The following is a 16,866-nucleotide window of genomic DNA, read 5'->3' on the forward strand; positions in this document are numbered from 1 at the left end:
TTTATTTTCAGCTCTTAAAAACCTTAATCTGGAATGGATGAAGAATTCTATCAAAAGCCTTTTTAGTATCTGTACTAAGTCTGAATTTAGAAGTTGTTTGTAAAGTGAATTTTTGTAAATGTGTCACACTTTTCTGGAACTTACATTGCAAATTCCAAAATGTGTCCCTGGAGAAAATGCTGCAGCCTCAAGCAAAACTAGTTTTTTTCGATACCAGAATGTTTTCCTTTTTTTTTTTTTTTTCCCCTTTAAAAGGGAGTAGGGCATTTTCTTAATTACCAGATAGAAAAAAATATTCAGGCAGAGAGATGGAGTTTGAGACTGTCTTCTAGGCCCTGGCATTGCTCTGAGGAACTCTTTTAGAAACACAGTGTCCAAAGACTTTCAAATTCTAGAAATCCTCAAGACAGAATTGAGCTAGAGTCAGGATCCTACTACTGATTGGCTGGGTGATATGGAAGATGCTCTCGATTTGACTTGCTTGAAGTCTATGCCTGAAGTCTATGCCAGCACCGTCCAGTCACACTTTTAGTGATGATGGAAATGTTTTGTAGCTCTGCCTGTCATCTACTGTGGTAGTCTCTGGCCACGTGTGGCTCTTAGGTACTTGAAATGTGACTTGTGTGAAGGACTGACTTTTTAGTTTTATTTTAAATTGTGGTTAAAATTTAAGCAGCCTCACATGGCTAGTGGCTACCCTATTGGACAACACAGATCCTTACAGTGAATCCTATGTATCTAAGGTCATTTGCAATTGTCAAACTGTGCTTCTTGGAATGTGGCTAGGAATTTCCTAAGAATCTTCTTATAATCAGGAACTTGTAACTTGGGACATTTTAAGTGGAAACCTCTGCCGTGTGCTGATTCTTGAAATCTGGATAAGTTACTCCCTATATTCAGGTTATGTACATGGCTCTTGATTACTAGTATCCTTTAAAAATAATGTATTCTGGAGTTCCCGTCGTGGCGCAGTGGTTAACGAATCCGACTAGGAACCATGAGGTTGCGGGTTCAATCCTTGCCCTTGCTCAGTGGGCTAATGATCCGGCGTTGCTGTGAGCTGTGGTGTAGGCTGCAGATGCAGCTCGGATCCTGCGTTGCTGTGGCTCTGGCGTAGGCCAGCGGCTACAGCTCCGATTAGACCCCTAGCCTGGGAACCTCCATATGCCATGGGAGCGGCCCAAAAAATGGCAAAAAGACCAAAAAAAAAAAAAAAAATAATGTATTCTTTGAGGTAATCGACAAGTTGATGTATTTTGATGGTGAATATGAAGTTTTTCTTTTTCCATGTGCAGCTGGTGGGCTGATGCGCCAAACCAAAATTAACTTCTAGATAACAAGCTTCTGTAGCACTGAGGGGTTGGCTGTTACAAAAGTCATTTACTACAGAGAGGCTCAGAAACCCTTTTGTGTAATTGACCTGATTTACCTACTACTTTGCTGTTACAAAATGAGGTTTTAGAGAATGCTTCCACTTCTTGAAATAAACTTGATTTTGCACACATTTTTGTTTCTAAAGTCTTCTAGTCTTGTGTTTCAGCTGTTATGTGTAAGAGTTCTAGACATAGAACAGTCTTCTTTAGAAAAGTTATATGAAGAAGAGTGCATCTATGTAGCATCAGTGTGCATGATGTCAAGCCACAAGTGTATCTTTGCTTTTTAGGTCCTTAAAAAGTAGTTGTATATTTGCTGTTAAAATCATCTCTGCCTGCCCATATCTGCTCTGGGTAAGTGAATAAAGCTAATGTATTTTATAACAAATTATCTTGAGAACTTGATTGTTGCATACGGTATCAATTATGTATCTCTTTAGTAAGTAATTTGTCAGTGTGTTACCCAGTAATATTCAGAAGTTGGATTTGCTTGCTCTGGCATGTCTATTTCTAGGAATTTCCCCAGATTCCCTATGCATACTCTTAAAGTGTAAAGTAAACATGTATTAGTGAAGTGAGACATATGGTAGGAGTTCTCATTGTGGCTCAGCAATAAGGAACCCCTGTCATGAGGATATGGGTTCGAACCCTGGCCTTGCTCAGTGGGTTAAGGATCCAGTGCTGCCATGAGCTGTGGTGTAGGTCACAGATGCAGCTTGGATCTCGCATTGCTGTGGCTGTGGTATAGTCTGGCAACTGCAGTTCTGATTCGACCCCTAGCCTGGGAACTACCATATGCTGTGAGTGTGGCCCTAAAAAAGCAAAAGCAAAAAAACAAAAAAGCCATATGGTAGTGTGATTCTTTTTAGATGTAATAAGAGAGGTATACCATGAAATTTTAAAAAAGGAAAAGAGATTGGAAGGAATAATTTTAGTAGTTAAGAATAGTTATATTAATTGTCATATAAATATATGTCATAAGTTACGAAGAGATTCCAGTGCTTGTTTCTATTTCTGGCTTTAATACTTACTCCCATAGTATTAAAGCAAGAAATAAAATTTCTTTTTACTATTGAGTTCTTTATTTCAAGTGCCCATAGGTTAGTACATGTTAGATGATGGGCCCAATACTAGTTGAAGATGCTTTTTTTTTTTTTTAGGCACCCTTTGAGATGCTCACTTTTTAGAGACCTCTTACTATAGTAGAAGTTAGGTACAAACAGTTTGAAAGGACTCAGTGCTTTGCCAAATAATTAGTAATTTCATCCTAATTCTTTTATATCTATATTTGTTTTTAGAGATTGAAGTCATTTTATATACACATTAGCTTATTTGAGGGATCAGATTTTAGTTGACATAATTTATTAAAAAAAAGATATGCAATTTGATATTGCATCTCTCTCATTAAGAAGTTTGCATTAAAAAAAAATCCCATTTTTTATGGCCAATTTAAAAAGGGACACATTTGGAATTATCTCTAATTTTAGCCTTTTCCCTTCAGAATGAAAGAGTATTCCTAATGTAGAAAACTTTCAATGGGTATGTATTTATATTTTGTGTTTTTAGCCCAAAGTCTATAGGGACTGAGGAAGGTGTTTGAGTTAATTTGCTTTTGAAATGAAGAGGGTATTTAAATTTTGCCGCAAAATGCTATGTAATGCTATATCATCCCTGAACTCTGTGACTTAAAACAGCAGTCATTCATTCTCATGGATGAGGGTTGGTCGAGGTGGCTCTGCTCTGGGTTGAGATGGAGTGGCTTTGCCTCATGCTGCATTTGTGTAGTTTGGATCCCCTCAAGGTGTCTTGTCCTCCCTGGCAGGCTGGCTGGGACATACTCTTCCTATGGCCATGGCAGAGATGACAGAAGCTAATTCCAGCTGCCAGGCACAAGTCATGCCCTTGCCTGCCTCCCATTTGTTAACATCCCGTTGGCTAAAACAAATCACATGGTTCAACCCAAAGTCCAGAGCAAGGAGGTGAACTGGAGCTATAAAATCATGTCAGAGGGCGTGTCTTCAGGGAGGCGTGAAGAACTGGGACCAGTATTTCAGTCTGCTGTGTGTGATGTATGCACCTGTCGTACTGTAGGTGATGAGAGGCTGAAATAAGCAAGTTGGAATGATGAAAAAGGAATATGTGGATTTAATTCATTTTTTGAAATTACTAATTGGGTGAACTATTTGTAAAGCAGTGCGGAGAGATTATCATATTAAGTGCAGCAAATCAGAGAAAGACAAAAAAGTGATGCAAATAAACTTATTTATGAAACAGAAATAGACTCACAGACAGAAAAAAACTTTGTGGTTATCAAAGGGGAAAGGGGGTGGGAGAAGTAGTAAATTAGGAGTTTGGGACTAACAGATAAATACTACGATGTGTAAAATATAAATAACAAGGACCTATAGTACAGGAAACTATAGTCAATATCTAGTGATAACCTATAATGGAGAAGAATCTGAAAAATTATATATATATATGAATCACTTTGCTGTACACTTGAAACTAACACAGCATTGTAAATTAACTATATGTCAATTTAAAAAAATGGTTTAAAAAATCACATAGCTGTTAATGGCAGAGCTGTGACTCAGATCCTGCTCCTCCCCCCAAAAGAGATGGTACTAATTCAGGAAAAAGATAAAATATCAAGTGTTTACCTGGTTCTTGAATTGTACAAATCTTGTGCTATATCAAATTCATTTCTTGCTATACTTTTTTTCCCCTTTGTGCAATATTTTGTCTTTTAGGAATCAGAAATTACTTCAGGGTAGTATTTAAAAAGTAACTTTCACCCACAGGGTAAAAAATAGATTCTTTGACATAAATCACTGATGTTATATTAATACATATTTAATCGAAGCTGTTTTGGACTGTTGGAGCCAATGGCAGAATAAAAGACCTAGTCGTTAATGTTTTAAGAGTGATATAAATAGCCTTTCCTGTTTCTGATGCTTTGCCTACCTTCAGGTATTTGGTGGAAAAGGCTCTGCCGTTGCCCCTCCAGCAATGCTCAGAAATCAAAGATTCAATTCAGTACAAAACTTTATCCTGTGTGACTTAGTGACAGTACTGATTTGAAATGAAAAAGGGAGGAAAAACATTTCAAAGAAGCAAATGGCTAAGTATTAGATAATGTTATTCTTTTCATAAGCAGTTCCTCTGTGTCTCAGGGGTACTGGATTCGCTTTGCCTGCTGGTCTGGTTGAAGAAAGGAGCAAGTAGGGGAGTATGGCTTCCCAGAGTCATAAGGGCTGCATGAATGCAGGGAGAGAGCAGAGTGACCACAGGCTCTGCGTGGGTGTGGTGCTGATGACGCTGGGCTCCAGGCCGCTACTGTGCCAGATAGCTAGCTTTGCCCTCCCCTCCCCTCACAGCACTCTTCCAGAATCTAGGCTGTGAAGGTTAGGCCTCCTTCCTACTTTATGGGGAGGGAAAGTGAGGTTCTGAGAATTTCAGGGACTTGTGTGAATATGATATTGGACGCAGAGCCAAGATGAGGTCTCCAACTTGCCTGCATGCTATATGCCTTTTGCTGCAAGGGGGCTGGCTGGGTGGGGGTGGGAGCAGGGGTGGGGTGCACATCAGTCCTGGAAGAATGGCTTAAAATCTCCTGAGTCTGCGGGCATTATTGTGTTCCTGATATAAAGAATATTTTAAAATGTGACCTTGGGAAATATTTTGACATGGGGAAGCTAGAAGACCTCAGGATAAGGAAAGGCAACCTATAAGTATAACTGCCACACCTCCACTGCCGTAAAGATTTGAAGGGTCTTTGGAACTGTAGCAACAGAAACAGTCATGAAAATAATAGCTACAAGCTTTACCCTTTTTATACTGAGTCCTGGTATTTTAGTTGGGTGAGATACCTCCTCTGTCCATATTGAATCAACATGTTTGCAGGAGGTTTGGGAATCTCTTTTTAAAACTGAAATTGTAATTGTGTGTTGCTGTCTTTGTAGCTGAGGAAACAGTTCCATCTTGGGTAAGTTCACAGCACCAGCTTGGCAAAGAGTTGTAGCTAGAATTCCTCTCCTGATCCCTTGCACCTCTGTCATTACTCATACTAATGTGGTGACTGTTTCTTTGAGCCCCGGCTCAGTTTTAAGGTCCCAATCTGAGGTGCAGGTTGGCTCCACAAAAGAATAGGAAACTTCTCTAAGAGCATCCAGCCCAAATGGAGTAAGACACATGGAGGACTGACTGGTGGTATCCCACAGGGTTTGTGTAGAAGACTTTAATAGGTTCAAGTCCCATCACTCTTGAATTACACGTATAAGATGTGCCAAGGCTTGTACCATCTCCTGATGCAAAAGTCACTCTAATTTTTTCCATTGTGCTTTCTAGCGCACTTTAGTTAGCATTTATCAATATTGTCTTATAGCTGTCTGTTACCTGTCTGTCTTCTTCCCCTAAGTCTGTATGAGACAAAATGTCTTTTTATCTCCTGAGCCCCTCACCACACAGCCGTGGGCCTGGCTCACCCCATGTACTTTGCTTGACGCATTCTTGAATGACTATATATATGTATTTGTGTATTTTTTCTTCTTATGGTCACATCCGTGGCATGTGGAAGTTCCCTGGGCTAGGGGTCAAGTTGGAGCTGCAGCTGCCAGCCTATGCCACAGCCACAACACCACCAGATCCTTAACCCACTGACTGAGGCCAGGGATTGGACCTGCATCCTCACCAAGACAATGTTGGGTCCTTAACCCTCTGAGCCACAATGTGTATTTTATATATAAATATATTTCCGTATTCAGTAGATCTTCAGTAGCTACTAGGGGCAGTGACCGTTTCCAACCAGAAGTGGGGCATTAAGAATTTTCATTTTAATACCAAGCCTGGGAAGATATTCTGAATGAATTGATGTTGAAAAAGCTCCAGCAGGTTATTCCCAGAGGGGACAGACTGTCAGAGTGCTGCCGTAGTTAGTTCTGGGGCTGGAAACGAAAGTCTACTATTGTTGTATGAGACCCTACAATACACAGCGTTTGTTAGGCACAGGGACCTATGTATTTTTGTGTCCCTGGGCTTAAGGTATAGAGTTCACTCGGGCAGTGCGAGTCCAGATGCACATGATGGTTTAAAAAGGGAGCTGGGACTGTAATGGTGGAAAGCCAGTGTCATGCACTTGCTAGTTCATGTGATCTTCTTACATGCATTGCGACAGTGTGTTAGGCGTTCACTATCATGATGAACGGATGTACACAGCCTTGAGCCAGGGGCGGAGAAGCAGGGCTTATCAGACTCTGTGCTCTGCCCTCTCTTGTCTCTAGTGTCACTGCCCTGTGCATCTGCCGTGTACAGCCTGCCTTGGTTACAGCAGTTGCTTGTGATTTATCTGTGCGAGTGACAGAGATGTTGCTTTCGAGGGAGGGCAGAGCCTTCAGCCCATAACAGGAAGGCTCTGGAGTGTGGCTGATGATGACGACACCTCCGCTCTTATAGCCCACATCTCATTTTCATCCACACGGATGATGCTCCCTGCATTCAGGCTAGTTACGATCACATGTGATGCCTCCCACGTGTGACTGGCAGCCCCTGGCACACCATCTCCTGCTGTTCTTTCCTATAGAAAATTCTTTTTGACAAAGACATTTTTAGGTGGCAGACATCAGACATCTCAAAAGTGTATGTGTGTAGTTTGCCAAGAAATGCCTTGAATTTAAAAATTGTCACTGTTGCCTACTGGAAAGAGTATGAAATTTGGAGTCAGACAAAAGCGGATGTGGGTGTTCCCACACTGGTGCAACAGGATCAGTGGTGTCTCTGCAGCACCAGGATGCAGATTGAGTCCCTGGCCCAGCACAGTGGGTTAAGGATCAGCATCACCACAGCTGCAGCTTAGGTGACAACTATGGCTCGGATCTGACCTGGGAGCTCCATATGCCATAGGACAGCCAAGAAAAAAAAAAAAAAAAGGCTGGTCTGGATTTGGGTCCTGTCTCCTCCTCCTTCCCAGCCATGTGGTTTGTGTGTTCTGGTCATTCAAGCCTCTCAGCTGTCCCCTAGGAGCCTCCCTCACAAGGTTCCTTGGCACATAGTTAAGTGTATAGCAGATGCTACTTAAAAACATTAAATCATGAACTCTGAATTTTAAACCAAGAAAAAACCCTATATTACTTGGTAAGGCTTCCTACAAAGATTTTTCATTGTCCTTTGCACTTCCAAATACCTTTATTATTAAGACCAGCTAGTTGCCCTGCATATAGAAAGAGCCATATTTTCATCACACATTTACTAAATAAGTGGATTTTTTAAGTCTCCAGAATTTTTTTTTTTTTAAATGTGGATCTCGAAAAGCAACTTGTGGGTTTGAATCAAAATACTGCTGTTGGCAGCTGAAACAGATGTGCCAGCAGCACTGGGAAATCTTATTTCCACAAACTTACTGGCCGAGAAGTTTGCCAAGCCAGAGAGCATTCTGACCTTTCATGGAGTAGTCAGCTTCTTCATCTCTGTGAGCAGAATCTCATCTTTATGTCTGGGCTCTACTCTGTTATACAAGACCCCTCTGTTACATGGTCGGCTAGGGGGGTGTCAGTGCCTGCTCTGTATCCAGCCTCTAAGCCAGGTGCTGGAGGCAGACTTCCCGTTCCCCAGAGGGACAAAGGACCAGATGGGGAGGCAAGAAGGGCCAGGGGAAGATGTGGCGACAGTATTCAGGAGGAGGTGACAGCACTTGCCTTGAGTTAGATCAGGGGTCAAAGGACAGGCTGTGAAGCCAGGAGGGAGGCCATGGCTGAAGGGCTGGGGTTTGCCCAAGGTGTCTGTTCCATGTGACCATTTATGCCTAACTTAGCAGCATAGAACGATCACCATCTTACTTACTGAACCATTCCATGGCCAGGGATATTATGGGCAGTGCTCAACCAGGCAATTCTTCTGTCCCATGTCACTCGGTGGTAGTCGGCAGGCAGATGGACTGGTCTGGAGAGTCCACAAGGGCTTTGGTCACACACCTGGTGCCTGGGCAGGGGGTTGGAAAGCTGGGCTCAGCTGGGACCGCTGGCTGGAGCCCCTCCATGTGGCCTCCCCAGCCGCCTGGGGAGGAATCCCATCTGGGGTCCCAGGTTTCTTTGGGCAGCTCAGGGCTCGCAAGAGACCTGGGCAGAAGCTGCAAGGCTTTTTCAGACCTGGCTTTGGAGGTTTCATCACCTCACTTCCTTCCCATCCTCTTGGCAAGCCAGTCACTCAGGGCAGCCCAGGTGTGGGGAGAGGAGGTTCTGCTCACCCTCCTGGGAGAAGTGATGGGAATTTGTGGCCAGGGTTAATTGACTACACTGTGCTCCTTGATAGGAGACCCACTGAGAGACTAGGGTGGGGAGGAAGGATGGGGCGGTGGTTAGATGATGTGGCCGCATGTCCTTTTAGACTTGGAAGCAAAGGTCAAATGATTGTGGGCTGAAGAGTCAGCAGTGGCTAGAAGGGGGACAGTGGGTGTGACAAAGTGACCCTCTGTCAAGGTTCTTGGCTGTGCGAAGATGGGAAAGAGGGGAGGATCAGAGAGAGAGGGGCTCATCGTTGGAGGGCTTTGCTGGTTTTTATGTTGCTTGTTTGCTTCGAAAATGGGTGAGGTCACCAACAACCTGTTCTTTTCCAAGTCATACTTGTGTATTTCTACTGACTGGCCTCTCCGCTGATGAAACACTGTTGAAAGTCTCTCTTCTCCTGTCTTTGGTGATTCAGCTGTCTCCTGTTCCTGGTCCTTCTGCCCATGACTAAGAAGGGTTCATTTCTTTAGATGGTTGTTTTTCCCAGGGTCTGTCCTTACCTTGTTTATTCCGTACATCTTGAATAATCTCATCTACTCTCATGATTTTCACTTCCACACCTGGACGGTGAAGGCACTCAAGTTTATAACCTCCCTTGCTTCACACTCATTTTCCCCTGAATGTCCCTATCACTCCTGTTTCTAATAATACCATAATCTTGGCCTGGGCCAGAAGGCATGTGACATTCCCTTCCTCCGTCCCTCCCTTCGTGCAGCCAAATGGGTCACCAAGTACTATTGATTTTTGCCTTTAAAATTAAGGTTCTCAACTCTGGCTGCAAGTGAGCAGTACCCATGGAACTTTTAAAAGTTCTGTCCCAGAACTACTGAATCAGCATCTCTTGAGACTTAGGTGTGCATATTTTTATGAAGCTTCCCTGGTAATTCTCATGTTCATCTAGCACTGAAAACAGCTCTCTCAAATTGTCTAATCTTCCAGCTCATTTCCACCATTTGGCCACGGCTGTTACAGGTTCCCATAGCAGTTGTAACAAGTGACCGCAGGCTTGGTGGCTTAAACAGCAGACTTTCTCTCTCACAGGTCTGGAGGCCTCAAGTCTTCAAGTCAACGTGTCAGTGAGGCTGCGATGCCCCTGAAGACCCGGGGGTAGGGTTCCTCCTGGGATCTTTGCGATTCTGGTGGCTCCTGCATTCCTTGGCCTGGATTGTCTGACTCTCATCTCTGCCTCCATCTTCCCATGTCATCTCCTCTCTCCCCATGTGTCTGATAAAGACACTTGTCATTGGATGTAGGGCCCTCCGGCAATCCAAGATCTTCTCATCTCCAGATTCTTAACTATATCTGTGGAGACCCTTTTCCCACATAAGATCACATTCACACATTCTGGGGCATGGACACGTCTTTTGGGGGCCACCATTCAAGTCACTGCATTCCTCCTATAGTTAGCTAGTGTCCCGTCTGTTGTCCTGACCCTCATGTAGTTTTGCATCTTGCATGTGCTGCCCTAGCGATGACTTTAGTTGCAATCATGGCTTTGCTTAAATCATCCCAACTCCCGTTCCTCTTAGGGTGAAAGACCATGCCCCTGGCCAGCCACGTCCCTCCTCTTGAGCCCTTTGTCCTGGAAGTTCTGAACCACTCCACTCCTCCTTGCCTCTGTACCTACAACTGCCCTCCACCCCTCATTTAGTCTTGTTCAGATTTCAGCACAGTTCACACAGCGTCTCCTCCACAAAGGTCTTCCCTAATGCTTCTCCTCACATGCTTTGTGTGGCTGGTGCATCTTGTTACATCATTGTTTTATTATGCTTGTGTTTGTGTCTTTCTCTCCTTTTAAGTGGAGAACTCTGAATACAGGGTGGCTGACATCCATCATTGTAGCTTTATACTTGGCATCATAAATATTGAATGAATAACCTGATTAGAAACTTATCTCCTCATGCTGCTGTTTCTCCCCCTCTTACCTCAATTATTTCCGATAGGATTTTTCACTGGCCACAATGTAGATGTATTAATTAGGCATAGTCAGTAGGCTGGCACATTATTTGCTTAACCTGCAATATCTGCGCATCTCTGCTCAGGCAATTTAAGCATGTCTGCATATGTTATGGTTGACATTTCTGCTTTTTCTGTTTTCACCTTTATATTGGATATGGCTTTGGGGTTGCCAGTGGCAGAAACCAACCTGAGTTAGCTAAGACGAGAAAGAATTTCATGAATAAGGGTCAGAGTACGTCTGGGCCAGGAGAAGCCCTGAAAGATGCTATTTCCATGTCTTTTTATTGCTTGTTGTCCCTGTTCATCTGCCTTGCTTCTCACTTCGCTGCTGCTTCATCATGTGACAGATTGTGACGTGCCCACAGCTCCTGCGCTTACTGTTTCCAGCTCTGGCCATCCACAGCGACTGGCCAGTTGGCTCACAGTCCCAGCTCTGCATTTTCCTGGATGAGAATGTCATTGGCCAGCTTGGGCCGGATGTCCACCTCCAGCCATTCAGCTCTGGGGCGGTGTGGAGGGTGGTGGCCTGGCCTTTTCATTCAAACATGCTGCCAGGGCATGCCTTAGGGAGTTCAGGGCTAGATTCCCAAAACGGAATGTCCTCCTGAGCAGATAGATCTCTTTAAAAGCCTCTGCCACTCTCTTACTAGGTTCTAATGGATTCTAGTGGGTTTCTAATGGTTGTTTTCTCAGGGATATGTTCATTATCGTAGCGATCACAAACATTATTTAAGACAATAATGTACATTCTTCTGATCCTGCCTCAGAAAAAGGAGAGGAAGAAGACTTGAAATGTCTGTATTCCAGAGACATTTCTATGTAGCTGCTGTTCCTTTGTGATGGAAGTGGAAACAGATTAAAAACACAGCAGGAGTGACTTCTGGTGATAATTTAAATCCACAGGCATACTGTAGCTACTGACGTCTAAACCAAACACCACATCCCCCCTATTCCGACTTTTGCTGTGCTCAGTGGGCCTCGCATCCCCTTTGCCACCATGCTGTCTGGTGTGATGGGACAAAAAGGCAAGACTTTGTGGAGAGGTTGAAGCCACTGGAGGTGCTGTTCCTGGCTTTGGTGTCCGGAGGGAGCCTTGAAGTGGTTATGTCTACCTGTGTAAATGTGAAACAATTCCTTTCTCTCTTTCGTTTCTCTTCTTGAAAAGAACTTCTGCCAGAAGGGATTTAGAGAATAGTCATGGCAATGTGACAACACGAGACAGCGGTTAGAACATACAGGGACCTGTCATCCAGAGTCAGAAAATGCAGGTGGAAATGGACACACTCCTGCAGTCCTGCATTTCTTTTTGAACACTGGTATTAGCTTAAGGCATTAATTCAGGAAGTCTGTTTAAGGACAATAACGTCTCCCAGGTGACTTTTAAAGATATTTGATAGTGTGTGGACTACAGCTCATCTTTTTACTTTTGGGCCTTTTAATGTGCAGCCTTCTTGTAGAGTCATGTTTTATGTTTAATTTTTGCAGGCTACTTTTTGCTAACCTGACAGTAAGGGTTCAAATAGAAATGGGAATGAAAGTGGAGAATTGGGAACTTTTAGGAATGCTAGTAACTAAATTTGGTCTTCTTACAAATAAAGATCTTATAGCCATTAACATGATTTGAGCGTGAGAGATGAGGTTTAATTAGTATGCTATTTTCTAACTAGTTCATTTAAAAATATTTCTTGAGTGTTTCTCTGGGGTCCATTAGAACGCCGCTTGCTGAATTGAGCTAGCAGTAATACGGCCTCTGCAGAATTCTCATTTGCTTATTTATACTCTGACTCTTTCCAAAAAGATTTGAAGAGTCTGACTTTGTAGAGTAAGAAACCCATAATTACTTTGTACATCACTCTTAAATTAAGTTTCTGGAAGTGATTTGAATTTCATTACAGCTGAAGTCTATAAGTCTGTTTTGCAGCCTTGCCCTTTTCTGGGGTGTTTAATGGGCAATTCTTTATGAGTTTTCCTATCTTTTCCCTTATCCCACTGAACTTTTATTCTTTTTTTTTTTTTTTTTGGTCTTTTTGCTATTTCTTGGGCCGCTCCTGCGGCATATGGAGGTTCCCAGGCTAGTGGTCGAATCGGAGCCATAGGCACCGGCCTATGCCAGAGCCACAGCAACGTGGGATCCGAGCCGCGTCTGCAACCTACACCACAGCTCAGGGCAACGCCGGATCGTTAACCCACTGAGCAAGCGCAGGGACCGAACCCGCAACCTCATGGTTCCTAGTCAGATTCGTTAACCACTGTGCCACAATGGGAACTCCTGAACTTTTATTCTTAATGCCTTACAGATAAATAAACCCTTCATCTCTGTTTATAGGTACAATGGTGCTTTACCTAATGGAGACAGAGGCCGGAGGAAAAGCAGGTTTGCGCTCTACAAGCGGCCGAAGGCCAACGGAGTCAAACCCAGCACAGTTCATGTGATTTCCACACCGCAGGCATCCAAGGTAGGGGCTCCTTGGAGTGGGGCAGACTGACGGTGACTCATGGTTACTCTGCATCAGCTGCTGTTTCCTTTGAGTCTCATTTCTCGATGGGGAAGTTTCTCAGTCTTTTGAGCTGGATAATCTTGCTCGTTGGAGGCTGTTCTGCACTTTGTATGTTTGGCAGCTTCCTTGGCCTCTACTTACTAGATGCCAGTAACACATCAGACCCTACCCCTCACCCCTAACCTCCCCCACCACTGGGACAACCAAAAGTGTCACCAGACCTTGCCTCATGTCCTCTGGGAGGTGGGTGGGGGGGCACATCCTCCCCTAGGTCGCCCCATAATGAATCACTGCTTTAGGATGTAGTGGAATTAGTATGTATCAATTGAGAATAGTTGTGGTTGAGAGAAAAATGATGTTCTTTAACTTGAAGAGAGTTTTGTTTTAAATCTTGGCTGTTTTCCTTCCGTTAATTGAATAGTAGGTGTTTTCACATAAACTACTTGGACATGCAATTGAATTTGTGTAATTATTAGAAAAATTGTAAGTAAACAGATCTCAGTGCTGTAGGAAGTCTGTTATTCATGTTTATTAGAAAAATTGTAAGTAAACAGATCTCAGTGCTGTAGGAAGTCTGTTATTCATGTTTCCTGTTGTAAGTTTGAAGTATATAAAATGTTAATTTCTTTATGATGATTTCATTTGTTTTCTGATATGTAAGTGGAGGGGAAACCTGCATTTCCATTCTGGTTGATATATTCTACCTATTAGATTTATGATAGTTTTTCCTTTAATTAAATCAGTTAATTCATAATGTAGTTTCCTTTTCTATAAAATAATTATATTTCCCTGAATTATTTCATTTGGGGTGTTGTCTGTATGTGTTTGTTTGTCATAATAGGTTTGGATCATCTGGAATAAGTAAGAGACTTGATTCCTATTTTTACTGAAAAACAATGGCTCAAGGAGAATAAAAGCCTCATGAAGCGCATGTGGTATTTATACTTCGTCTTAGAAGCAGATCATCCCTGTGTATGGTTTTATTTTAAAAGCTCCTGTTGTCATTTCTGCAGGAGCACCATGGAAAAAGTTTGCTAGAATGTGCCAAGTAAGATCATCCTGTATTAGTGCGGGAATGGTTAAATCAGAAAATGTCAAACACCAAGGGAAAAGGAAAGAGAAATATTGGCTGGAAAAAGGGAAATAAGGTAAAAGTTTTAGGATGGGAAGGACACTTGTAGGGAAAACAAAGGAAATCAGTCTTACAAAGGTTCTGAGAAAAGGAGGAAGTGAAATAGCAGCAGAATCTTGGAAGGTCAGAGAAGTATGTGAAACATTTTAGAGTCCAATAATACTTGGTGGAGAAGGATCCTAAGACTAATGTTTTTAAGCATGTGGTGAGTGCCAAGAATATTCTGATGTAGAGGTGGTCCTTATAATTTTGTCTGTATGTTGATGTTTATCTTTCCTTCCTCTGGCTCTGTACATTATTACATTTACTTTTTTTTTTTTTTAAATCTCAGAGTTTATATTCACACAGTGGCTTCAGCTATTTTAAAATACGTTATGGAAATCTTTGAATACTCAGGCTTCATGTTAAGATAGACCATGAAATATATCTTCCAGTAGCTTCTGTTGGAAGACCATTGATGGCACTTTGTACTCATTACCCACCTCCGTCTGTTCCAGTTTTAGCTTTTTATATTTTACCTTTATACCTAGATTTTACCTGAGGTTATTTAGATTTTAAGTTTTTTGGAAGCTGTCTGTCAAAATCTGTGTTGAGCAATATTGCTGACAATACTAATAGTAGAGAAAATTGGGTTTTGGTTTTACAACCTGAGGAAAATAGATCGTCAGGGCCTCGGTTTCTTCATTTATAAAATGAATGAGGTAGCTATGGGCAGGGCCCTGCTGAATCAGGTAAGGTACTCTAGTTATAAGTGACAGAAATGATTCTGGCTAAAAAAAAAAAAGCAAAAAAAGAGAGATAAAACATGGGGACATTATTAAAAGTGTGGGAATTCTCCTTGTGGCTCATTGGTAACGAACCCAACTAGTATTGGTGAGGATGTGGGTTTGATCCCTGGCCTCACTCAGTGGGTTAAGGATCCAGTGTGGCTGTGGCTGTGGCTGTGGCGTAGGGCAACAGCTGTAGCTCTGATTCAGCCCCTTAAGCCTGGGAACTGCCATGTGTTACAGGCCCTAAAAAGACCAAGAAAAAAAAAAAAAAAGGTAGCCAGGACGCTTAGAATGAGTAACCAGGCTCTGTGGAAAGAGAACCACAGTAGCAACAGGAGTTAACATAGGTATTCTTTAAGGGTGTCATAAAGTGCCTTGACTCCAGCTACCTTCTGTTGCTTTTAAATGTTTTAAATTTTCAGGAGAGAACCTGATAGGTTTACGCAGGGTCATTTAAGCAGGACCAAGGGAAATGCGTAGATAAAGATTTAAGGTGAGCCTTTTCCTTATTCATCTTGGTACCTGTGTGTCGAGGACCTTGTACATAGCATGTCATCCTTCCTGATGCAGCACCTCGGTCACAGATCCCTCATTTCTGTTCCCTCTCAAACTCCCACCCCGGTCTCTCTGCTGCTGCTGCTGCTGCCGCCACCTGGCCTGTTGTCCTCCTAGACCAAGTCTCTTATGTATTTAACCTTTCCTTCAAATGCCCCTCCTCATCCTCACCATAACTGAATCCTGGTTTTGCACCAGTAGACTTTTTTTATTCCAGCTCATGGAACTAGAAATGATTTCATTTTGTTTCCATTTCCATCTCTTCTTTTGTAACCCTGCATTATTCACTTAAGCTATACCTTTTCTCCCTACCCCTGACCTTCTGGCCCTCCAGTGCACTCTTCTGTGTTAGAGCCACTTCAGTGACTCAGGACCTAGCCTAGCATCTGTCACTCCCCAGACCCCTTTCAACTATGTATTAGCATCCGAGGTGCATGGCACTTTAACTTTCAATTTGAGACTCACTTCTCTTCCATTTTTTCCACTGACAGAGTGGACCTTATAGCACATTGTCACTTGTAAATAACCAGAACTTCTAGTTCATTCTGCCTGTTCATTCTCTACATATGCTTTCCTTATCTGATTTCATCAATGCATCCATCCTTTTAGCCTGTCCTTATACACCATGGTTGTTGGCCCACTTGGCTTTTCCAGTCATATGTTAACGCCACCCCAGGTTTCCTTTCTCACCCTTTTTCCTGCATCCCTGGCTTTTGGCCCATTCCCAGGCCCTGCTGGAGTGTTGTTACCTTATTTCTCACTCACCTGATTTCCCATCCAAATGCCAGTAAAAGCTGTTAGACCCTGAATTGCAGGGCCTTGCTGTGAAATTTCTGGTTCTGCAGTATTGATAATGAGAGAATTGTCTTTGATTGGAGTTGGACAATGAGCCCTAGAAGGGTACAGGGTGGTTAACATGGTTAGGATTTGAGTGGTGGGCCTTTGGACTATGCTGTTTCTTTCCTCTGCCCCAGTCTTTCCCTCTGCCCCACAGTCTGGGGGCAGACCAGACAGTCAGTACCCCTTTGCTGATGATGGTGACAGCTGGGAAATGGGACCACTTAGTCTTGCACGCCTCCCAGTGTCCAAGCTAAGTCAGATGTGGGTGGCAAGTATGTGCCACTGTTGTGTCATTGCTATTTGTGTCATCTTCATTTGTGTACATATTTCCTCTTGGAATAGTAACACTCAAAGATATTTCTCCTGTTACATAATGTTAAGAAAAATAATCCCAGAAGTCTTGTTTTACTTTTAGCAGTTCTGGTTCATGGACATAGAGCATTTAGTAATTTATTCACACAT

General features: G+C 42.8%; 1 protein-coding gene across 1 annotated transcript in view; it reads left to right on the forward strand.

Moving 5' to 3' along the window:
- Positions 1-16,866, forward strand: part of PELI2 (pellino E3 ubiquitin protein ligase family member 2) — a 206,708-nt gene that overhangs the window by 39,615 nt on the left and 150,227 nt on the right. Inside the window, exon 2 of the mRNA XM_047767420.1 lies at positions 12,936-13,065. Coding sequence (XP_047623376.1) covers positions 12,936-13,065 — 130 coding nt within the window. The remainder of the gene's footprint in view (positions 1-12,935; positions 13,066-16,866) is intronic.

The sequence above is a fragment of the Phacochoerus africanus genome, chromosome 2, assembly GCF_016906955.1.
Source record: "Phacochoerus africanus isolate WHEZ1 chromosome 2, ROS_Pafr_v1, whole genome shotgun sequence".
Taxonomy (NCBI): Eukaryota; Metazoa; Chordata; class Mammalia; order Artiodactyla; family Suidae; genus Phacochoerus; species Phacochoerus africanus.